The sequence below is a fragment of the Rhizopus delemar genome, genomic scaffold (genome assembly GCF_000149305.1).
Source record: "Rhizopus delemar RA 99-880 supercont3.18 genomic scaffold, whole genome shotgun sequence".
Classification (NCBI taxonomy): domain Eukaryota; kingdom Fungi; phylum Mucoromycota; class Mucoromycetes; order Mucorales; family Rhizopodaceae; genus Rhizopus; species Rhizopus delemar.
The window spans coordinates 259853-283371 of NW_027137844.1; the positions used below are offsets into that span (position 1 = coordinate 259853).

Sequence of the window (23519 nt, forward strand, 5' to 3'; positions counted from 1 at the left end):
ATCTTCTCTTTCTCATTTGGTCTTGGAAAGTAGTATAAATAGATTTGTTTATACAAATCATGCAGTGTACTGTTAGCTATTAAGCCTAGTGGTTAATAGGGCCCGTTTTATTTTCAACAATTATTGTCATAGCTCGTTCAAATGAACTTTAACATAAAACAGCTCCTATAATAAGGCTAACAGGTTTGTTTGTTTTCTCTGTAGAACAGTAACTGATTGCAATTGGTATGATAAATATATGTTTTAATACAAGATCATGATTAATATAAAGAAGATCATACAATCAATTCCAATTAAACATATTCTTTTAGAGTATGTATTGTATTCATGAGGGCTCTTTGATATGAAGAAGTATCAACTAAAATAACAAAATCCAATCCAATGTCAGGAATATTGCTCATCTTTCACATAATAACGTATAAAATAACGTTATTCAAATCAGTGAGGAATTCCCAGAATAAAAAAAAATCTATGACAGACATACAAAAGAACAAATGAAAGCTTTTCGTAATCATAATCAAAGATGACACTTGTTAAACTACTTGAAGATCAGAAGAATCCTAGGGAAGTGATCAGAGTATGTGAAATACCATTGGATGCGGATATAATCCAAGTATTAATGACACAATACATTTTGTATAAAAATTCATGATTTTCCGGATGAACGCTTTGTATTCTGTAGCTGACAGCTGTATTACTACCCTATGTATTTTTGAGGACAACTGTGCAAAGATTGACAGAAAGGATCAATGTTTGCTGTTTTTAAAATTGAATTGGAATCCAAGTCGTTTTGCTGGGTGTACCAAGGGGCTGAGCTCTAAAAAAGACCTTGCCAAATGATTAAAAACTTTTTTTTTTTGTTGCTGTTTTTGTTCTGAACCCAATGTTTCGTTTTGGAAAAGCCCTTGTTCAACATGCCACTTCAAGGGCACCCGTTGTCACTTCTCGTTTATACCAACCCGTAAAGACAACTACTAGTATACAATCATTGATGACTCGCATGGGTCAATTACGTCTGAATTCAACCACCAACCAGTCTTCATTTGTCAGTGGTTTCAACACACAAGGTAATGCTGTGATCGACAACATCCAGTCCTCTGCGCTTCCTTCAACTCAGTTCAAGACCAAGAAGCCAAGCACACCCGGTAAACGTTGGTTGAAGCGAGTTCCTAGAGATCACCTCTACAAGGGTAAAGCCGTGCGTGCTTTGACAGTAGCTAAGCGAAGCACAGGTGGTCGTAATAACACAGGTCGTATCACCATCCGCCACCGTGGTGGAGGACACAAGCGTCGTATTCGTCTTTTGGATTGGCACCGCCGTGAACCAGGCACACAGACCGTGGTTCGATTGGAACATGACCCTGGACGTACAGCCTGGATTGCTTTATTGAAACATGACAAGACGGGCAAGTTGAGCTATATTGTGGCTCCTCATGGATTGAGAGCAGGAGACAAGGTGAGCTCTTACAGATCCGTAAAGGATCAAGCGGGTGATATCACACGTACAGTAGCCATCGATGCTGGTAACTGTATGCCACTCAAGATGATCCCTGTCGGTACGATTGTTCACAACATTGGTCTTAAGCGAGATGGACCAGGTGTGATGGCTAGAGCCGCTGGTGCCTATGCTCAATTGATTCAGACGGGTGAGACTGGTTATGCTCAGGTCCGTTTATCAAGTGGAGAAGTGCGTTTGGTGCCTGTAGATGCTTGTGCTACCATTGGCGCTGTCAGTAATCCGGATCACCAACACGAAATGATGGGTAAGGCAGGTCGTTTGAGATGGATGGGTGTTCGTCCTACTGTTCGTGGTATGGCTATGAACTCTGTTGATCACCCTCACGGTGGTGGTAGAGGTAAATCAAAGGGTAACAAGGACCCTCGATCTCCTTGGGGTGTATTGGCTAAGGGTGGAAAGACAAGAAAATCACCTAACCCATTTGTTGTTAAACCAAGACCAAGACGTTAAACACTCTTCTTTTTCTCTTCCTTTCATTGTTGTATAGAAAATAAAAATAATTATTTCAAAAATAAGTCTTATTTTCATATAGTATGACTACAGTTAAAGAAACTATGATACATCAAGCACATTTGACAAAACTCCGACCGCAGATATACTGCCAATTAAAGATTCTTCATGTAAAGGATTTCTTGGTTTGCAAATTAGTAAACCCGTATTACACTGATACATGAGAAATGTCTGTGCCCTGTCAATGAAGGAATTAGAAAAGTCGCTTGCCAAAAGAAATGGACTCGTGAGGATTGAAAAATGCAAGATCGCTGTTAAGAAAATGAATTTTAAGAATAAGGCCTACATTAATGAAGCAGGATTTCATCTTGTCTCTGAATACAACTGATGTATGGCTCGTATCGGCTTTTTCTGATGAGTTTGGATATTATGCGTTTCTTTTTATTTACATATCTGTGTACACACCCGTATCTTCATCTTGTATATCGGCACTTTATTGAACTATAGCCTCTTTGCACTTTTAAGATTAGAATGTATCATAAATAATAAAGATTTCAATAGTAGTAATTCTTTTTAAAATTTGGCCTTGCCCTTTGATATTGTCTACCAGTTTTTTTCAAGCTATTTACGGATCTTTTCAAATTAAAAGAAAAATTGGGCAGTTGCTAATTTTATGTTAACTTTTGTATCTTGTCAGAAACATTGAACAGGTCACTAGAGTTCTGCCAATAACTAGAATTTCAAAAAATGGTGCATAGAAAGTCATTCAGATGAGGCAGAGTGGATGATGCAGACACTGATTCTATATTCATTATACATTTTACTAGCAGACTAGGGTTCTACTATCCCATTTACTAAAAGACAAAAAACTGTTTTAACTTTATGGAACCTCAAAGCAAAGAAATAATATCAGCATCTGACAAGATTATATTTGTATGGATTAAACAACGGATTCATGAGGCTGAAATAGATATAATAATAAAGCAGATTTTCAAAGACCAGCTTCTAGTAAAAGGTCAATTCAAAATGATACCTCTTTTCATGGTGGTAAAGTACATGATAATTGGAGCCTCAATAACGGTTGGAAAAAATACAACCAAAAGTCAATGGATCAACATGGTTGCAGATGTACGATGACAAACCTATTTTTTGCTGCCAAATCCACTGAAAACAGAACCACATCCAAATTTGGAGTGGAGCCAAACGCAATTGTGTTTAGATACATGTTTGATTTTATTTTGCAGTTTGTTTATATTTGCTAGTGTCCAATACTTGCTTTCCACACATAGCACATATACCTTTTTTATATGCACAATCTATTCCCATTTCACTCAATTAATCTTGTATTCTTTTAACAATAATAATAATATATTACCTTGACAATAATGAGCTTTGTCTTGGTGAACTCTATTTTTACATAATTTACATTTACTCTCTAATGGGCTAAATCGACTTTATATAGCATTAGCTTCCAATTCTCTTTTTCTTTTTCTTTTTACTATATTTTACTTTGCTTTTGCAGATTTTGATAATAATTTATTTTGATTAATTTTTCTTCCAGAAGAACCAGCTTTAAAGATTTTATAATTAGTACAACAAGATTAAGAAACAGCAGTTCAATTACCTGTTGCATTATTAGATCCTTCTTTCCATTTATCCGGAGCAGCTAATCCTGTTAATTTCTTTTCACACTTTTTACAAACCATTATTTTAGAAAAAAAAAAAAAAAAAAAAAAAAAAAAAAAAAAAAGATACAGAAAGGGCTGCGGTTTTTTATTTTAATGCAAATTAATGTTGAAGAAACCAGGTTGGGCCAATGAAAAAAAAATTTGGTCAATTTAAAATTGAATTGGGACACGGTTGTCAAAATGGGACACCAATGTGAAAATGGGACACAGTTGGGAAAATGGGACAAAGGAGAGACAGAATGTTAGTTTTTTTTTTGGGCGAATAACAATTGATTTTAAAATATTTAACTCACCTTTTTTTGGAAAAAGCGAAAATGGAAATCGGACAAAGCAGTAATTTCTGAAACCATTGCTTAAGTTATGAGTATTCATCTTCAAAATGGACAGATTTACTTAGCCCCCACTGTGTATATTACAAAATATGAGGTAGAATAAATTTTATGCAAAATGCTTATTATCTTATAACATTACATAAGCCGTATAGCCAATTACATTACCTGCCAGTCTATTAATTAAATAGTCAAGAAAAGCATATGACTAGTAATTACGCTGGATCGTCACAAGCTATAGTTTTGAGATGCTCCAAAGCAATTAATCAATAATTTTTCATTGGTCATTAAGGATTTCAATAGAAAGTAACAGAACTTGAATAAATCTATAAACATTTATTTTCTTTCTGAAGCTTATAATAGATAATGAAGCGAAGATATAAAGATGATTCCGCGAAGAGCTCGTCAACAAAAAGAAAGATTTTAAATAGTAAGTACCAAAATAACACATTGCGAGGTATCATGTTCCTTACTTTTTTTTCAAGAAGTCAATTCTGATAATATATCAGTTACATCTGCTCTGACCACTTCAGTTGCTTCTGGTTCACAGGCTTCTACTTCACAGGCTTCTACTTCACAGGCTCCTAGTGCTCTTCCTCCTACCTCCAAAAAGATACAGAAGAAAATAGATAAACAACTTGCTTTGCAGGACTTTAGAATGAAAACAAAAAGCAATACAGAAAAGACATGTCCTTCTTGCGGATTGCATACTCACTCAAGATCATCATCCAACCTTTGCCCAAAAAAGAAGCAAAAGGAGCCATCTCACAATCCTGATGAGAAAAAGGAAACTTTTGCGATCAAATCCTCCTTAAAAAATATATGTACGGACACAAGGGTTTCTGAAAAGATTGCTTCAGTAGTGGCCTACACAACCAAAGCGATCCACGTAGGCTCACTATTTATGAACTATATTTTTTTGAAGCTTTTAAACAAGGGGGAACAAGTGCCAATTATTGATCATACCCTTGTCTATTCTATTTTCACTGTTGTAACTGGCAATGGCAAAAAAGTCCCTAAATACTGTCAAGATTACTTTGTTGAATTTTGCAACGAATGCCAAATCAATGAAACAATACTGCAATCCCTCAAGAGTATTGGATATTCATCTGTTCTGTCTATTATGTGTAAACAATACGATGTACTCATACGCAACCATGTATGTGAAAATCATGAAAGGAGAACAACCCGCTTTTTTCTGGAAGCTTTTTCAGATATGTCTTCTCCCTTCTATTGCAAAGGATTATCAGTTGCCCAAAGAAAAGCACTCTCTCACTATGTTTATACATTAAAACAGAAACAGCAATCAATATGGCCCTCATCTTTAGAAAGAAATCAATGTTTAGAAGAAATCATAGAGAAGATGAATGCATTATGGAGTCGATATCAGACAATGAATTGCGATGCGGAAGACCTGTACTCCAAACCTCATGAATTCTTCAAATGGCTTTTCTATCTTCAGCAAAAGATAAATGAGAAGGTGTATATTATGGAAGAAAAACCAGTCACCTTTGCCTCCAAGTCCTACATTTATAGGAAGTTAAAAGAACTCACGTTTACTTCAATACTCAATAGACGAAGCTTCAAGTCTTTACAGGAACAAGTATTGCAAAGCATTAATTCAAAAATACCACTAGTGCTTGGGAAAAAATTAGAGAAGCTTGAGCCCCATTTACCTGCTCTTTTGAAATTTATTACAAGTATCCAGTCTAGAATTGAAGATGGAACATTCACGCCTGCTAAATACACGGATCGGCGAGGCTATCGCTTTTTTTCCATATTACCTGTATACTCATTTGCGATGAAGTCAATACAAATAGATGCCCAAGCTTTCTGGCGACTGTTGCAGCAATCTGGTATTGAAAATATCCCAAAAGGTGTTAAAGATAAATCGGCTCTTTCGGACTTCTACTATAGGCTTTTTAACTTTTCCAAAATGGGATTTCGAACTCGAAAAAGCCTTTCAGAGGGGAAAAAACAGTCCAGTAAGTTAGCTTAGTTGAATTGAAAAATAAGAGCCTTAATTTAATCAAGTTATACATAGAAACGTTATATATACCGATGGGTATTCGATTTCTTTCCTTTTTTCTAGAGTGAGGAAGAAAAAACAAATAGATACTCTACTGGGAAAACAGCCTGAGGACTTCCTCGAAGATATTGAAAACGGCTGTGAAATTTGGGGAGTAGATCCTGGTGTTGCCACACTTGTAACTGCCGTCGATACATCCGGAAGGCAAAGGACTACAAGCTTGGAGGAGTACTATCATCTGTGTGGCTATAATGATGCGAATTCTATACGAAAAAAGCATCAAGAACAACACAAGGCTCAGTTTTTGAAAATTTCTAATTTAAGCTCGTTAAAGACATCCAATATGGCAGAATTTTTAAAAGCTTGCAAAGAAAGACTAAGTTTATATGACGATATTACAAGTTACTACAATGAAAAATCTTGGTAAGTAAAAACATGATTTTTTTTTACTTGTTTACTTGAGCAACATGCAAAAATCTGTGTAGGTCGTCAAAGCTGAAGTTCAAATGCTACATTAGAAAACAAAAAGGTGTTCATGAGATCTGTAAGCGCTTCATTCACGGTAGTGCCAAATACGATGAAAAAGCAACTACAGGCGTAAGAACATCTACCAAGAAAGAGAATAGATACTATCTTTCTGCTCCCATTGATCACGAAAAAAGATCCAAGAAAACCATCATTGCTTTTGGTGATGGTATGTTTGGTTCCAGCCTCCATGGAAATAAATCTGCTCCTGTGCGGATGATTAAGAAGGCGTTGGAAAAATATTGTGGAAAGCAGCTTGATATTTGCATGGTGGATGAATACTTAACAAGCCAAATCTGCAACAAATGCAAGACTAGAAACCTAGACAATGTTGTAACCGCCAAATCAAAACGAAGAGTACATACGGTATTGCAATGTAAGCAAAACAATTGCAATATCATATGGAATCGTGATATCATGGCTGCTCATAACATACTGGATATATTTTTATTTGCTGCAAAAAACAAAAATCAGCGTCTTGATGCCTTTGTGCGTTAGTTGGATCCCAGTGGCCAGCTTTCCATGTGATTGATATGACTCTCTCATATTTCCGTACAGTGTAAAAGTGATAGTGTGTTATTGAATTTAGCTTTGCTTTTTTTTTTAAAAAAAAAAAAAAGATTATATTAAAATATATACAATCTAAGACGGATATAAAGCAAGGTTGTAAAAGTATAAATAAACATGTGCTTAATTCATCAAATGGTTGACCAGAGCATTTTGTAAGGCTTCAGTCAATTGGGGAATATTTGAGGGATCTTGTACAGAAATAGTTGTGTTTAAAGGATGAGTTGTATGTAAAGCAAACTCTTTTGCGGATGATGCATTCAAGCATAGACCGATATGAGCTGCGTTCATGAATGCCAGTAGTTCATCTTGGTCAATTTCCTGATGATAAAAGTGAACTGGTACAAATTCAGTTGTGCCATACAGCTGATTGATTTGGCGTACGATTTCAGGAACAGCTTCAAGTTCATGGGCTGGAATCTTGGATGAACATATCTGTACGAGTACGAGTCTATTGATTAATTTTGGCTGCTGACATAATAAATTAGCAAAGGCAGCCAAGGTATAGAGGATGTGTGCTGCAGTGGTATCTTCTTTGGAGAATACGATTTGTTTATCGAAAAAGAGGTTGCGTATGGATCGAGATCGTTTGTTGATTCTATCTTGTGTTATTTTCTAATAGAAATATTAAAAAAGAGAACTTGTCCATCTTCTTTTACAACTACCTCTGTTTCTATTTTCTTTAATTGATCTATCATACAAGTTAGAATTATTTTCTTGTTGTGTATGCCAATGTTATATATTTGCCTGTTTCACTTTCTAATCGTGTTTCAAGATAACGAGATGCTTTATCTATTGTTCAATTAGATGAATGTAAAGTACTTGATAAAACTTACTCATGACTTGCTTTATCTCCGCAGTGTTCATGTCGGTAAAGTTTACCCTTGATAATGAATTTATTGTTGTTGGCTGTAAAAAATCAATCACTGAAAAATAAAAAAAAGGGGGTTAGTCTTTTTATTCTTTTTATTATTTTTTGTTTTTGTACATTTTTTAATAGACAAATTCATTTCTTCATCAAAGTACACGTCTTTTAATTCTACAAGATGGAGCATTTGCTTGATTAAATGCTTTTGATTGGCAGTGATATCAGAAAACGATGACTTGCTGTCAGTAGAAGGAAGCATACTCTGCCTTTTTGATAAGAAAGAACAGGATGGGAGTTGTTCAACAGAGAAAGACATGGCTTTTGTATAAAATAAGTAAAGATAAGAAAAAGAGGGAGAAAGAATTAAATAAAAAAAATAATAGTTTATGCTTTGATCTCGGAATCGGAAAAGTTCATATTTCCGACAGAGCTTTTATTGGTTTTAGATGTCGTAATGCTTTATATAAAAAAGGTACATTGACTTTTTTTGTTTTTTGTTGCTTTGCATTTTATATGAAATGACTGACGTATTTTTACAGAAAACAGTTGTGGATGATAGGGTCATTTATTATTTAATAAAACATCATTTCATCCTATCTTGACAAAGTCAGAACAACTTGTAAAGAATCGAGATGAAAATCTACATTTTTTTTATTTTACGGCTAAAGTTTTGTGCGACTGTGATTGACAAAATCGTGGCAATTTTCCTTAAATTTCATTTGGTAAACTTTGATGTTTAAAAAACAGCTCAAAATATGCGCGCAAAAAAAGGGTGGCATAATGCATGACTTGAGGATTTAGGGTGCTTTATAAAAGTAAATCAAGCCCTTGTGTAAATAATAGTTTTTTTTATAATCAGTGTATTCCATCATTCACCATTACACATGTTAGTTTTTTTTTTTTACCCGCACTGGCTAAGGAAGAATGAATTTTCCATAGCGTTGGTTTAATCATTTTTGAGCAATGGTTACAATTAACTTTATAAAACCTTCATTTGCAATTCCTCTTTAAGGTAAACTCTATGTGTTTGAAGAGTATTGGGTTTTACTTGCTATTTTATATGAAAGAATCCTTTCTTTTCTTTTGATCATTGATTTCCCACATGCTTTGAGCGAACAAAGTCAGAAATACATACACTCCATAGCTGCTGCATCTGGTATTTGAAGCATTCTATTCAAGAAAGGCCTTTTATTAATCACTGTGTCATAATCATAGAAAGTCTAGAGGATGGTTTGTGATGTTCTCTATTCATAAGACTTCCTTTCACAGGTTCCCCTTTTGAGCTTTTATGATCGTTGGATAAAAGTAAGATAATAGGTAATAAAGCATACGCAATTCTATGGATGATCATAACAAATTGGGAGGGGATCATAGAACGATTGGTTTTGTATGCTTGACAAGTTCATCTAATAAACTACATTGTCATCACTGGCCACTGATGGATTGTTTGGTACGATCAGCAAGAGAACGATCGTCGTGCAATACACGCTGACAATGGTGGCCATGGGTTGTCTCTCTGATAAAATCAACTCTAGCAAAGAGTGTTTGTCCATACAAATATTTAAACAAACACGTAATAAAAAAGAGAGAGGGTGATCACAACATGAAAAGGGATACAAAACACTTTATCCTTCACACTGTATCATTAAAAAAGTTGAATGGTTTCACTGCACCCTTAACAAGGATTCTATCTATGGTAATCCTTCCCCTTTAACCTTATACCATAAATAGTAACTGTTGGCCAGTGTACTCTTGATACAAGACAATGTTAGCAAACTTTTTTTCTCTTTATTATTAAAGTAGTTGTGAACTAGATGATTAGTCTTTATTGAGAGGGATTGGCAGGTTTTTCGTTGGTTGAATGTTGACCGGCTGTGTTCAACTTTTCACCCTATAAAAGATGGACTAAATTAGATAAAGCGAATGATGAAGTCATCCTTTTCTCTTACGTGAATTTTTTTTGCTTCATAATGAACGGCTGCAATCTGAGCAAGTGTTTGATTGGCAAAATCATGAACCTTTTGACCAGTTGGGGTTTGAAGGGCAGCTTGAGCCTTGCTTTGAGCAGTTTGAGCAGCAGTTTGAGCCTTTTCACTAATCTTGTATTTCTTATCAATGTTCTTTACGCTATCCCAAATACGATACTTTTCATCAAATTGTTTAGCTAAGAGTAAAGAGAGATATTAGTACAAGACGGGATAAATTGTCTTTATTTTTACCGTTGGATTGTAAATTGCCCAAGAAGCCAGTTAGACGAGAAGAGAGATTGTATTTGTTATCATATTCAACTCCTTTAGCGACAACATGATCCTGAAGCATGTAACCATTAGCCAAGATTTCAGCAGCGATACGTGACTTTGGCTTGGTCTCTTGAGTTTCATGATGCTCTGAAGAGTTAGGATCAACCGATCTCTCATTATCAGTTGAAGGAATATCAAAATAAGGAGAAGCGACAATATGACTATCGTCAATCAAAGCTATCGATCACATCAGGACCTTTACTCACTTGTATTTTTTTTTTTTACCATTGCTTAAAAGAGCAGCTGTCTTGGCAGCAGATTCACGTTCAAAATGTACCAAAGCAATCTTGTGCTTTTCATCCTCTTCATCACTACATATTGACATAGTAAGTCACCCCTCTGTCGTTATCTTTTTTAAAAACTTACTTTTTTAATTCAAACTCTTTAATTTTACCACAAAACAAAAAGAATTCCTTTACTAATTTACACATAAGTAAGCTTATTCACTGTTCAATAAACTAAAAGAATCACCTGTTTGTTCACTCGATTGGGGAGAAATGTTTTTGACAACAATATAGTTGGGGGAAGGTGTTTCAGGTACCTTTTATTGTGAAACAGTTAAAAGATGAATCTTGTCTTTGCTTTCTAAAGAAAACTATCAACTACTTACAGAAATGGTCCAAGTGTTTGGCATATTTAATATAAACAATAGAAAAAAGAAAAAGAAAAAAAAGAAAAAAAAAAAAAAAAAAAAGAAAATATTTTTATTATTGGGACATGTGAAATATATAATCTGTGCTTCTATTTTTTTTTTTTTTTGTACCGCAAACAACACAATGAACAGTTTTATTCTATTTTAAGAAAAATAACGACTACGAATACACTTCTTTCCATGTTCATCTTTTACTTTCTTTTTCGATAAAGTCTACATGATCTCACCTTGACGTAGATGTGCTATTTATGCGTTTCATTTTACAAAGCATATTTCAATCCCCGATATTAACATGAAAAAAAAAAAAAAACGCGTTTTCATCACAGTGTGTCATTCCATGGTTTAGACTGATTTATGAGAGCAAAAAAAAAAAAAAAAAAAGAAAGTTTGGATGTCTTGTTTAAAAAGAAGGGTGAAATGGATAGGATGAAAAATAATAAATTTGTTTAAAAGTAAAGTTGCGTGATTTAATTCATGAATATTCACAAGGAATGATGCTTTACGGTTTGAATACAACCATGAACCCTCCCATTTGGAAAGAGACTGTGTGGATGGAGAGTGACTGTTATCAGCTCATTTGAAAAAAAAAAAAAAAAAAAAAATAGGTTAGAATCACTTTTTAGAAACATTATGCCTTGGATTCAAAAGGAAATTCGTCTGAGTCCTCGTAAAAGAGGTAGAATAGAAAGAATAAAAAAGATGGTTTATAACTGTTTTATAGGTTGTCATCTTGTACACCGAGAGATTGTTGGTCAGATTCCCGAGTTAAAGACGATGAAGGTGGGCATGGCGAATGTGTTTTGTAAGTGGGTTGGAACGATACGGAACATGACAAGGCCTAATAAAATACAGTGCAACATACCTCTGCTTCGTTAATGATCAATGAAAACGCAGACCCTGACGTACAGAAAGACATGGAAATGGGTTTAAATAAGATTGTACCCGAAACATTCCCTTATATTCACACAGACGAAGGACCGGATGATATGGTACACAAATCCATTTTACTGTAACTTGACTAATAGCCCCATTAGCCTGGTCATTTAAAATCAGGTCTTGTTGGTGTCTCACTTAATATTCCTATCAGTGATGGCCGTTTGAATCTTGGTACTTGGCAAGGGTAAGTTTTACAGGTCATAAAAGGCATCTTTTTTTTTTTTTTGCTAAATCATTCAAGAATCTATCTTTGTGAACATCGTGATTCTGGTGGATCACGTAGGGTCGTGGTGACTTTGCAAGGAGAAAAGAAATAGGATGATTTAGGATTTCATGTGCCAAAGAAAATCTATTTTCAATAAAATGGGCATCTTGTGCTTTTTTAATTAAAAAGTAGATAAATCATGTCTCTTTATGAAATGCATTTCACTGATGATCCCGTATGCTGATCACGGTTATTTACGGCTGGTTTATTTTTGTACTATTTTCAATTCATATCTTTCCTTTGTTCATTACACGTTCATAATCATATGAAGATGATTAAAACACCGATACTTGGTTCTATTTGCATGCGTTATTTATCTTGGCAAATATTTATAAAGACAAGTGAAGCTTTCTTCATGTAAGCAATAAAGTTTCTGTTTTCTTTTTCACTTGCATCATTGTTTGTATAACGTAAAAATAGATTATTTTTTTCTTTGGAAAAGAATATGATTTTGAAGGAAGAAATCGGCGGATAAAGCCATATCCGTCCCCTATTCTGGCCTAAAAGAGGACTTGATCAACCTCATGTATCGGACAAAGTCATAAACAAGAAGTAAAGCACACTCCATTTTCTTTTTTTTAAAAAAAAAGGGGAGGGGAGAAAAAAGGGCAAGGAAACGGCAAGACTCCGAACGATTCGTAAAGCAAACAATAAACAATATAAATACAACCCTCTCTCTCTCTTTTTTTTTTTCTTTCTTTTTCTTTTTTGTACTTTTTTATAAAACAAGATGGTTGCCTCAAGACCCGGATCTCCTTATACTGGAAGACCTGCCAGTTCACATTCAGTACATACAAAAGTGGAAGAAGAATTACATGAATATGCTGGTATTGATTATGACAAGGTAAACAACAAAAGATGATAAAGTAGGAATTAATACATCAACAGGTCACCATCAAACGTAATCCTTCTGTCGCTGTTCTTTATGAAGAAGCCTTGACGTATGAACAAGGCACGGTGATTTCCTCCGCCGGTGCTCTTTGTGCTTACTCTGGTAAAAAAACCGGTCGTTCTCCCAAGGACAAGCGTATTGTGGAAGAAGAAACCTCCCAAAAGGATGTCTGGTGGGGTCCTGTCAATACACCGATCAGTGAAAGAGTCTTCTTGATCAACCGTGAACGTGCGATCGATTACCTCAATACCCGTCCTCGTCTTTATGTCTTTGATGGTTACGCTGGTTGGGATCCCAAGTACCGTATCAAGGTCCGTATTGTGGCCTCTCGTGCTTACCACATCTTGTTTATGCGCAACATGTTGATTCGTCCTACGGAAGAAGAACTCGAGAATTTTGGTACGCCTGATTTCACCATCTTTAATGCGGGTGAATTCCCTGCGAATCGTTATACGACCGGCATGACCTCGACGACCTCTGTCTCGGTTAACTTTAAGCGTAATGAGATGGTGATCCTTGGTAGTGAATATGCGGGTGAGATGAAAAAGGGTGTAAGTAAACTTGAAAGGAAGAAGAAAGCGCTCTGACTTGTGAATTAGATCTTTACCGTCATGCATTATTTGATGCCCAAGGCTGGTGTTTTGTCCCTTCACTCCTCTGCCAATGAAGGTCCAGAGGGGGATGTCTCTCTCTTCTTTGGTCTCTCAGGTACCGGCAAGACCACACTCTCGGCAGATCCTAAGCGTAAGTTGATTGGTGATGATGAGCACTGCTGGTCGGATGATGGTATCTTCAACATTGAAGGTGGATGTTATGCGAAATGTATTGATTTATCGGCTGAAAAGGAACCTGATATTTTCAATGCGATTCGTTTCGGTTCCATTCTTGAAAATGTCGTGTTGGATGAAGAAAGCCGTGAGGTGGATTATTCGGATGATTTCTTGACCGAAAATACCCGTTGTGCTTACCCTATTTACCATATTCCGAATGCCAAAATACCTTGTATGGGGGGTCACCCAAAGAACATTATCTTGCTGACCTGTGATGCCTTTGGTGTCTTGCCTCCCGTTTCTAAATTGAGTGCAGAGCAGGCCATGTATCACTTTATTTCTGGCTACACAACCAAAGTACCCGGCACAGAGGATGGTGTGGTGGAGCCTCAGGCCACTTTTTCAGCTTGCTTTGGTGCTCCGTTCTTGGTCCTTCATCCTCAACGTTATGCGACCATGTTGGCAGAAAAGATGTCCTCGCACAAGGCTGATGCTTGGTTGATCAACACAGGTTGGATCGGTGGTTCAGCTGCGAATGCCAAGCGGTGTCCTCTGAAATACACACGTGCCATCCTGGATGCTATCCACAGTGGCGAACTGGCACAAGCTGAGTATGAAGAACTTGAAATCTTTCATTTGCGTCTACCCAAATCAGTCACTGGTGTACCCTCTGAGCTGCTGAATCCCAAGACAGCATGGAATGGTACGCTTGAAGATTTCAATCGTTCACTTTCTCATGTTGCCAGCATGTTTGTTGATAATTTCAAGATTTATGAGGATCAAGCCGCTCCTCAAACCTTGGCCGCTGGACCTAAACTTTAAATTTTTATTATTTTTTATATAAAAATGATTTTTATACTATTTTTAGTATCATTCGATATGGTATCATCCTCTCCTCAATGAGAAACAAAAAAAAAAAAAAAAAAAAAAAAAAAAAAAGGGGGCAAAAAGTCAATAGATAAATCCTCTCCTATTACTGTTATAGAATGAACCATATTTTTCGGTTTATTGACAAAATACAATTCAACCCTCAAATAGAAATTGGATGAATTAATATAATAAAAATGGTATATACACACAAATTAAATACGTAATTGATGACGAAGTGCATTCAATTGTCTATAATCTTCCGAACAAGGTATCTTTTCCCAAGGCACATCTTGAGTAGGTAATAAAAAGTACAATTCTTCATCTGATGATGACAGTAGAGGAGATGAATCAGTGGATTCTAATCGCATCGAATGAATAGAAGCTGTATGACCACCCCCGATATCCAGTGGATTGATTTCAGGGTAGTGTCCTTTGGGTATTTCTATTTTGCTTAGTCTTGGATCATCTGAAGGTCTAGTCAAGCGTGAAATATCTGCTTTTGAATAATAAGAAATTAAATGTAGTTTTTGGTTTGAGGCTGTGCAAATGGAAAAACTTTGTTTGATGAGTCCATCTGGTTTATAACAAAACACACCATTGTTACTGCGAGGTCTTTTCTTTGTATCCAATTCTCGATATGTCAAGAAACTACCCAACACTCGACTGGGTGACCATGTCCTACCATCCGTCCAACGTCGCATGCCTGCTTCTCTTTCATCCCAAGCAAATATTGAACCTGAACGTATCTCTGAACGCTCTTTTGATGAAAGTCTTCTTTTCACTCTTTGAAGTGTTCCTTTTTGACATGCTTCAAATATCAAAAGTGCATCTTGTGCTGTTTTGATATAACCAACAAATGATTCCATGATTTATAAAGAAAAAAAAAAAAAAAGGGAGAAATAAATAAATAAATAAAAAAAAAAAATGGCTATTTATATTCTAGATTTTTTAAACTTTTTTTTTTTTTAATTATGTCATTTGTTTAATAAACAATAAAATAAATTTAGATTTTATGCATTTTTTTTTTAGATTCAAAATAACATAATAGGAAATTAAATAAGGTTTTATCATTGTTCTCTCTTCCCCCCTAATTTTTATTATTAAAATGATCGCATGTTTTAAAACAAATTACATGCCAATGTCATTCATCCAATCCATCACATTTTTAAATTCATCTTTTCTTGTTCCTTTCACTTGATCAATCCAACCCTCTAGAAATGAAGGTAATTGACTTGATTGGTTTGTGTTGACATGAAGAATAGGAAAATGAGGTTCAAATTGGCTGTGAGGTAATTGTGCCATGTCTTGTTCACCATCGATTAATATCAAACCAGAAACGGGTTTATTTGAAACATATTTTTGTGCAATACTCCAAGCTGTGTTTCCTTTGCTTATTAATAAAGGTGGGAAAAATGAAAGGTTGGATGTGACTTGAGTGAGGTCTTTATAACCTAATTGTAATCTAGTCAAAGCATCCTTTTCGTTGGTTGATAATTCAATCGATGCATCCACTGAATGGTATCCCAATTGACTAAATTGTTTTTGCCATAAAGAGGACCATTCACTGCTTTATTGTTATCGACGACTGTTTGCATCATCTTTCACTTACTCTTCTTTTTCTTGTCTTATTCTTAGTAAAAGAATAGGAGTCGGTCTTTTTATCGTAACATTGTCACCTGGACTAACTGAACGAACAGTTGTTTTGTATCGTTTTATTATACTTGTTAAACGACTTGGTTTTATCATTTCAAAATGAATAATAAAAAGGGAAAAATAATAATAAAAAAAATTCTACACTCTTAAAAAATTAAAATACAATAGCCAATCACATCATTTGGAAAATTTTATTCCTTTTTTGTTTTCTACTCTAGGCACTTTTTTTTTTTTTTTTTTTTTTTTTCTCTCTTATAATTCAACCATGGCAACAGCATCAACTATAGCAACTCAATCTGTCTTGCGTAAATTCTGGGATTCTCCTGCTGGTCCTAAAACAATTCACTTTTGGGCACCTGCTATGAAATGGGTAAAAATAGATACCCTTTTTTTTTTTTAAAAAAAAAAAAAACAGTTGAAAATACTCACTATTTTATGTTTTATTCAGGCCTTGGTATTTGCTGGTATTGGAGATTTACAACGACCTGCAGAAAATTTGAGTTTGACTCAAAACTTTTGTAATTGAACAAGTGTTTTATTATAGACTATTAATATAATAGATAGCTTTAATGTTGACCGGTTTGATCTGGTCGCGTTATTCAATGGTGATTAAACCCAAGAATTATACTTTATTTACTGTCAATCTTTTTGTGTTTGGTACAGGAGCAATGCAAGTCGGTCGTATCTTTAAGTAAGGACTATGGTTTCATATTCTACTATTTCATACTAAACAATCCATTAGGCATCGTATGTCTGATGAATACAAGCAAAGTGAAAATAAGGCATAAAACTAGAATTTATTATTAAAAACAAAACCTACTTTATTTGCATATGCTTCATCTTTTGTACAACTTCACATGCGCGGTTAATCAATTCTCTCTCTTTTTTTTTTTTTTTTTTCACGCGGTTACTGCTTTCTTTTTTTCTTTATTTTTTTTTTTTCTTCTTTAATCATGGTTGTAGAAAATTATTCAGTGAAGGTATCAGAAGAAGGTGACGTTCGACGTTCAATTCTATCACCAAGTCAGTTGATGAAAACACCAGCCAAAGGTGTAGAAACTTTATATGACGTTCTTCAATATGCTGCCACTTCTTTCAAGGATCGTAAAGGTTTCAGTTACCGCAAGTTAGAAGACACAATTGTGGAAAATAAAGAAATCACAAAGGTTGTCAGTGGCAAAGAACAAAAGGTGTCCAAGACCTGGACTTACTTTCAACTCAGTGGTTATTATCACTACACATATCAACAAGCAGCTGACATCACAAAGACTATCGGTGCTGGTTTACGTCAACTTGGTTTATATAAAGGTGATAAAATACAAATATCTGCTTCGACAAGGTTTACAATAAAAGTGAAAACTATTGCTTTTATTAATCAATTGTGTATAGTTCTGAATGGATGTTTTTAGCACACGGTATAATCCATAAAACAAGACAAAAAAAAATAAGAGTCTTATTCTACACATAGGCGCCTTTAGTCAAGCGATGACTATTGTCACTGCTTATGATACCTTGGGACCCGAAGGTCTTCAGCACGCAATATCTGAATCTGAAGCCACACTTTGTTTTATGAACAGTGACCAGTTACCTGTTCTTAACAAGGTCCTCTCTGGTTGTCCTTCAGTGAAATCCATCATTTATCGTGGTGAAGCTAACCCAGAACATATTCACAAACTCAAATCCAGTTTGCAAATCAACCATGTTCTTTCTTTTGATGAATTGTTAAAATTGGGTGAAGAACATCCTGTAGATGTTGTTAAGCCCACGTCCAGTGAACTGTGTTGTATCATGTATACCAGTGGAAGTACTGGCAGTCCAAAGGGCGTCATGCTGACACATGGAAACGTAGTGTCTGCTAGTAAAGTATACAAGACACTATCAATTCAGCGTACTCATCTTTCATATCCTTCTAGTCGCTGGTGTTTCTCGAATGCTTCAACATTTACTAGAAGCCAATGATACCATGATGGCTTACCTTCCACTAGCCCACGTCCTAGAATTCCTCGTTGAAAATCTTTGCATCTTCTTGGGCGTCACGCTTGGTTATGGTTCCATCCGTACTCTGACAGATGCTTCTGTTAGAAACTGTAAGGGCGATCTTCAGGAATTCGCACCTACCATCTTGACAGGTGTCCCTCAAGTATTTGAAACAATCCGCAAGACGATTTTATCCAAAGTGGCCCAGAGGGGCGCTCGCGTAGAAAATATTTTTGGAAAGGCAGTTGAATTCAAACGGTTTTTACGTAACCATGGCTTGAGCACATCGTTTTTGGATAACACCATCTTCAAGACTGTCAAGAAACAACTGGGTGGTAAACTTCGTTATTGCCTTTCGGGTGGGGCACCACTTTCTGCAGAAACGCAGGACTTTTTGTCACTGACTGTCTGTCCTATCTTGGCTGGTTATGGTATGACGGAAAGGTAAGAAGAAAAAATGATGGTTTGAACAAAGCTAACGTGTTGATTAGTTGCGGGTAAAAAAGAAAGAAACATGTAAAAAGAAACAAAACCAATTTTATTCTTGATTATAGTATGTGTGCTATCATGGCACCCGAACAGTGGGCCTTGAAGGAAGTAGGAGCACCTGTTCCATGTGTGGAAGTCAAATTAGTAGATCAACCTGAACTTGGTTATTTAACCACCAACCTTCCTCCACAAGGAGAAATCTACATTCGAGGACCTTCGATCACCGCAGGCTATTATAAACGTGAAGACCTCACCAAAGAGACCTTGACCGAGGATGGTTGGTTAAAGACGGGTGATATCGGCGAATGGACAAAGAGAGGAACACTTCACATCATTGATCGAGTCAAGAACTTGGTCAAGACAAGCAATGGTGAATACATTGCTCTCGAGAAGCTCGAAAGTGTCTATAAATCATCTCCCCTGGTTGAAACTCTCTGCGTCTTTGCCGACCCCTTATATCCTCATCCTGTGGCACTTTTGGTGCCCATCGCAAAAACCCTCGAGACCTTCCTTCGTGAAAAGGGTATACAGAATGAAGACTGGGAAGCTCTTTGCTCCAGCAAAGAGACACGTCAACAGGTACTGCGTGCTATGCAAGAACAAGCAAAGGCAGGTGGTTTGCGAGGTACAGAAATCATTAGTGATGTCTGGGTCTGTAAGGATATTTGGACACCCGAGATGGGATTGTTGACGGCTGCACAAAAATTGAAGCGTAAAGAGATCAACAAAATGTATGAGAAAGAGCTCAAGGAGATGTAAGGACAATAATGCAGAAAAAAAAATGCCGTTTTATTAATTACTTCTTTAGGTTATCTGCTCAAATGTAAAACAATGCTTTACTATAATAAAAAAGGAATAAATCTTTTTTTTTTTTTCTGTTTTGTTCTAGACGCCAAACAATACAGTTACAGCTTGAAGCATAACTGTACTATTCATAAACTTGAATCACAGACGCATTGATGAATTTGAGAAAAAATTGATATCCGAAGCGCAACAGGATAATATTGGCTTACCATCAGATAATTTAATGATATCAATTGCTCAATGTTTTCTCTTAAGCCCAGCTAATCAAAGCTAACAAGACTGACGCTACTCATTTACTGAAAAAACCATAAAAAAAAAGAGACTTGAGCAATATACAGAATAAGACATAGTATCTGTTGTTTGTTTCCTTCATATTGTCTTAAAGTTTAGCAATATTTATCATCAGTAATCAAAAAAATAGATTATCTTTGCGCAAACACCGAATTTTTAAAGTGACTCACTGTGTGGGAAGAGTAGAATTTCCAAACTTACTCCGCCACACAGCGGAGTCTATTGCTGTCAATATTTAAAAGGGTCAATAAGGTTCCTTTTTTTTTTTTTTTTTTTTTCTTTCTCTCTCTCTCTGTGAATAACCATGGATATTGTAATTAGACAAACAACCGTTGAAGACGTTCCCACCATTTTACATTTTATCAAGAGTCTTGCAGCTTATGAAAAGCTGTCCGACCAAGTAACAGCTACAGAAGAGATTCTTAGAGAAACACTTTTTGGTGAACGTCCCTATGCGGAAGCTGTGATTGCCTATGCCAGAAAAGAAAAGGATTCACCACTGGAACCTGCTGGTATTTCCATCTTTTTTCACAACTTTTCTACATTTACTGGAAGACCTGGTATCTACCTTGAAGATCTCTTTGTTCATCCAGAGTTTAGAGGAACCGGTATCGGAAAGAAGCTGCTGATCTACCTTGCCAACCTTGCCAAGCAAAGAAACAATCCTCGATTTGAATGGGTGTGTATCGATTGGAATGAACCTTCTCTCAAATTTTATGAATCACTAGGTGCTAAACCACTTAAAGAATGGATCATTCATCGTGTAGAAGGGAAATCACTCGAGGAGCTTGCTGCCTTGTAGAATATTTATAAATAAAAAAAAAAAGAAAAAATGATGGTTTTTATTTGATGAAATGGATTACAATTGTGAGTATTTACTGATCGACATGGAAGAAAGTCCTCTTAGGCTACTTAAAGCAGACGATGGTGCAAATGAAATTCGACTTGTGTTACTGTTGGTTGCTGTACCTTCCTCTTGTTTTTCAGCTTCTGTGGCCTCTTCTAACAGTGGCACATTGGTTGTGACTGATTCAAGTGTAGTAGATGGCTCAGTTGAATTGGATGTTATTAACCTTTCTATTGAAGGGCTTGTTCTTTTTGAGGCATTCCTATAAAGTTCGTTTAAATGTGGCCAGCGTTCTCGATTGGTGATTCTGTCCTCAGGATCCAAGTATTTCTCCATTTCAAATAATGCTTTAAATACATGCGATGTTTGTTGATGAATCTTGTTGGACTTCTCTTTGATGATAGCAACTATTGCAGAAAATAAATATAAGTGGATATCCCTTCTTTCTGTTGATCTTTTTTTAAGTAAAACCCTCTGAGAACTTTTCAGACGCTAATTTCGCTTGGTTTAGTGCCAAAACTATTGATTGTGATATGGATTGACTGAGTTCGTCCGCATGTCTAATATGCTGCAACAATGATATCTGGATGGTATAAGTAAAATTGCCCTTTATTCATTATTATTGTCTACCTGTTTTGTATTAATAACTGTCATTTGTGATTCTACATGAGCTTGTAAATCAGATAAAATTTCAGTTAAAAGATCTGAGAAACCTACAAGAACAATGAGTAGTGCAATCTAGTGTTTATAGGTACATTAGGTTACTTTTGTCTTTAATTTGTTCATTCAACTCGTATTTCACATTCGGCTTAAACGTTATCATACTTTCTAGGCTAAATTTTTTCTCTTGGGCCTTTATCAGTGGCTCTACTTTTTTAATCTTTTGTAAGTATTCCAGCTCATCGTCGATGGTTGTTTCGGATCGTTTAACGACTTCAATCACGCCTTCCTGTCATTCCCACCCTTCTGTATAAGGTTTATTTAATTATTTATATATACCATAGCTTATACCTCTTTTGTATTATCGTCTTTTGCTGAATCTTTGTCTAAGCAGGAAAGTTAGGTAGTTGTATTTGAATTAAGCCAAAAATATGCCTGTGTACCTGAATCTTGTTTTGCAGAAGATTGCTCATTACTCAAAGAGAGGGACAAAGATGACTGACTTGGTGAAGGTGTAGGCTATTCCTTTCAATGTAATTACTACATCTTTTATACAACTACATGTTTTTACCATGACGTTCTTTTTATTTATCAATAAGAAATTGGACTTGACATGAAATGCAGCAAAATCATTTCAGCTCAAAATTTTAGCCAATCATTTTTATCCTTTTTTTTTACAGCCTTCAAGTTTCTTTTGAAATCAATAGTACTAGTTATGGGTAAGTTAATATACTTAACGTTGGTACATGACTCTATTCCTTAAGTCAATCACTTATACATTAATGTTAGAATATCAAGAAAAGCTGATAAGTAGCTATATAGCATATGTAACACGGCGTTTCACGCCGTTATATGGTTATTCAGAGTTGCCGCAAAGTTAAAAAAAAGGGGAAAAAAAAACACAAATAGATACAGTTATATTTTATGCAAATATGACTAATCATAGCTTGAATTGTCATTATATCTTGCCAGTGATTTGAAAGATTTGTCAACGGGGCCTTTATCCGCACCGTATATCCGGTGTATGCTCTCAAAAAGGTAATTTAGTGTACCTGTGTTTGGCATCCAAGGAAAATTTTCTTCTAGCGACAACCAATCATGCTTATTGTTTATTCTTAGGACATCACTAGTGCCTGGTATGAATGGAACTAACTTTTGGTACGACATTTAAGAAAAAAGTATATAAAGGCATGTTCGCGACTTTTTTTTTAATATTATTATTGAAATTAAACTTTAAAAATGTAAGTAACTTGGGTTTTAGGAAGCAGACAATCGTTATGGGTATTAACGTACTCTTATTCAGGGGACTCTTTGACAAATTTAGCGAACAACACGGTGAAGTTCAAAATACTGCTCACGAACATAAGGGTCACCTTAGTCACGAACTCATTGCCGGTGCTGGTAAGTTGTGAATGTGATTTTTTATAATGTATTTTAAGCTTATTTTTTTTTAAAAAAAAACTATAGCCTCTTTTGAAGCCATCAAGGCCTATAACAAACATTGTGAAGAAAATGGTAAGCCAGTTGATCACGGTACTGCTAAGGCTCTTCTTGCTGGTTTTGCTGGTATGGCTTTGGACAAATTGTAAGTGGCAATGCAGTAAACTGTTCTTTTCAGTCAACTAAATCTGTTTTATAGGATTGAAACTAAGGGTCTTGATTTCATTGATAAGCAAAAGGCCAAGAGACATGCTGAAGATGAAGTAAAGCAATACTATGAAGAAGAACACTAAAGCCGCTCCTATGCAAATATAGGCATACCCATTTTCTTTGTAACATAAACTTTCTCAAAAAAAAATACCTTTTTAAAATAAACAAATGCCCAAGGCTACTTGTTATTTGTTATAAGTAACATCATTTTTTACTGCTTTAAAGAAATCAATACTTTAGTACACAGTCATCATCTTGACTACTTATTTGTGGTGAGCTTAACAATATATTATATTTTTAGGTTAGTGTCTACGATTAAACAGCATTTTATTTATAAAATTTTTAATATAAATTACCAATGAGCACATAGTAACTTAACTGTACTGTATTTGTCCAGGTCAGATCTGAAATGGTAAAAAGTAGTAAGCACCTCTCAAGAGACAAGAGAGAAAACAAGCATAAAGGTTTAAATAAATCAGAAGCAGTAT

At 35.5% G+C, this 23519-nt stretch overlaps 12 protein-coding genes across 12 annotated transcripts; 7 read left to right on the forward strand and 5 right to left on the reverse strand.

The window, feature by feature from the left end:
- Positions 1–883: 883 nt before the first annotated feature.
- Positions 884–1969, forward strand: RO3G_15972 (mitochondrial 54S ribosomal protein uL2m; the record flags this gene model as incomplete). Its single annotated transcript, XM_067670556.1, has 1 exon — positions 884–1969. One exon carries the CDS (start codon positions 884–886, stop codon positions 1967–1969), a length of 1086 nt encoding a protein of 361 aa, XP_067526657.1.
- Positions 1970–3300: 1331 nt separating this feature from the next.
- On the reverse strand, positions 3301–4007 carry RO3G_15973 (uncharacterized protein; the record flags this gene model as incomplete). The annotated part of the gene is made up of 6 exons (XM_067670557.1): positions 3301–3317; positions 3345–3374; positions 3402–3421; positions 3479–3539; positions 3594–3660; positions 3951–4007. 6 exons carry the CDS (start codon positions 4005–4007, stop codon positions 3301–3303), a joined length of 252 nt encoding a protein of 83 aa, XP_067526658.1.
- Positions 4008–5806: 1799 nt separating this feature from the next.
- Positions 5807–6865, forward strand: RO3G_15974 (uncharacterized protein; the record flags this gene model as incomplete). Its single annotated transcript, XM_067670558.1, has 4 exons — positions 5807–5971; positions 6122–6438; positions 6501–6709; positions 6858–6865. The coding sequence occupies 4 exons, from the start codon at positions 5807–5809 to the stop codon at positions 6863–6865; spliced, it is 699 nt and encodes a 232-aa protein (XP_067526659.1).
- A 365-nt stretch (positions 6866–7230) lies between these two features.
- RO3G_15975 (uncharacterized protein) lies at positions 7231–7947 on the reverse strand (the record flags this gene model as incomplete). Its single annotated transcript, XM_067670559.1, has 3 exons — positions 7231–7722; positions 7767–7798; positions 7944–7947. The coding sequence occupies 3 exons, from the start codon at positions 7945–7947 to the stop codon at positions 7231–7233; spliced, it is 528 nt and encodes a 175-aa protein (XP_067526660.1).
- A 1853-nt stretch (positions 7948–9800) lies between these two features.
- RO3G_15976 (uncharacterized protein) lies at positions 9801–10909 on the reverse strand (the record flags this gene model as incomplete). The annotated part of the gene is made up of 7 exons (XM_067670560.1): positions 9801–9866; positions 9925–10139; positions 10195–10452; positions 10501–10586; positions 10642–10693; positions 10747–10816; positions 10886–10909. The coding sequence occupies 7 exons, from the start codon at positions 10907–10909 to the stop codon at positions 9801–9803; spliced, it is 771 nt and encodes a 256-aa protein (XP_067526661.1).
- Positions 10910–11557: 648 nt separating this feature from the next.
- On the forward strand, positions 11558–12180 carry RO3G_15977 (uncharacterized protein; the record flags this gene model as incomplete). Its single annotated transcript, XM_067670561.1, has 5 exons — positions 11558–11603; positions 11649–11729; positions 11780–11916; positions 11962–12047; positions 12105–12180. 5 exons carry the CDS (start codon positions 11558–11560, stop codon positions 12178–12180), a joined length of 426 nt encoding a protein of 141 aa, XP_067526662.1.
- Positions 12181–13526: 1346 nt separating this feature from the next.
- RO3G_15978 (phosphoenolpyruvate carboxykinase [ATP]) lies at positions 13527–14612 on the forward strand (the record flags this gene model as incomplete). Its single annotated transcript, XM_067670562.1, has 2 exons — positions 13527–13571; positions 13620–14612. The coding sequence occupies 2 exons, from the start codon at positions 13527–13529 to the stop codon at positions 14610–14612; spliced, it is 1038 nt and encodes a 345-aa protein (XP_067526663.1).
- Positions 14613–14872: 260 nt separating this feature from the next.
- On the reverse strand, positions 14873–15526 carry RO3G_15979 (uncharacterized protein; the record flags this gene model as incomplete). The annotated part of the gene is made up of 1 exon (XM_067670563.1): positions 14873–15526. One exon carries the CDS (start codon positions 15524–15526, stop codon positions 14873–14875), a length of 654 nt encoding a protein of 217 aa, XP_067526664.1.
- Positions 15527–16578: 1052 nt separating this feature from the next.
- RO3G_15980 (uncharacterized protein) lies at positions 16579–19606 on the forward strand (the record flags this gene model as incomplete). The annotated part of the gene is made up of 10 exons (XM_067670564.1): positions 16579–16683; positions 16762–16831; positions 16878–17004; positions 17056–17084; positions 17277–17652; positions 17703–17728; positions 17782–18171; positions 18227–18734; positions 18845–19534; positions 19588–19606. 10 exons carry the CDS (start codon positions 16579–16581, stop codon positions 19604–19606), a joined length of 2340 nt encoding a protein of 779 aa, XP_067526665.1.
- A 572-nt stretch (positions 19607–20178) lies between these two features.
- On the forward strand, positions 20179–20676 carry RO3G_15981 (uncharacterized protein; the record flags this gene model as incomplete). Its single annotated transcript, XM_067670565.1, has 1 exon — positions 20179–20676. One exon carries the CDS (start codon positions 20179–20181, stop codon positions 20674–20676), a length of 498 nt encoding a protein of 165 aa, XP_067526666.1.
- A 57-nt stretch (positions 20677–20733) lies between these two features.
- Positions 20734–21544, reverse strand: RO3G_15982 (uncharacterized protein; the record flags this gene model as incomplete). The annotated part of the gene is made up of 2 exons (XM_067670566.1): positions 20734–21128; positions 21487–21544. 2 exons carry the CDS (start codon positions 21542–21544, stop codon positions 20734–20736), a joined length of 453 nt encoding a protein of 150 aa, XP_067526667.1.
- Positions 21545–22620: 1076 nt separating this feature from the next.
- RO3G_15983 (uncharacterized protein) lies at positions 22621–23114 on the forward strand (the record flags this gene model as incomplete). Its single annotated transcript, XM_067670567.1, has 4 exons — positions 22621–22622; positions 22685–22782; positions 22849–22966; positions 23021–23114. Coding segments are annotated over 4 exons (312 nt in total).
- Positions 23115–23519: the final 405 nt, after the last annotated feature.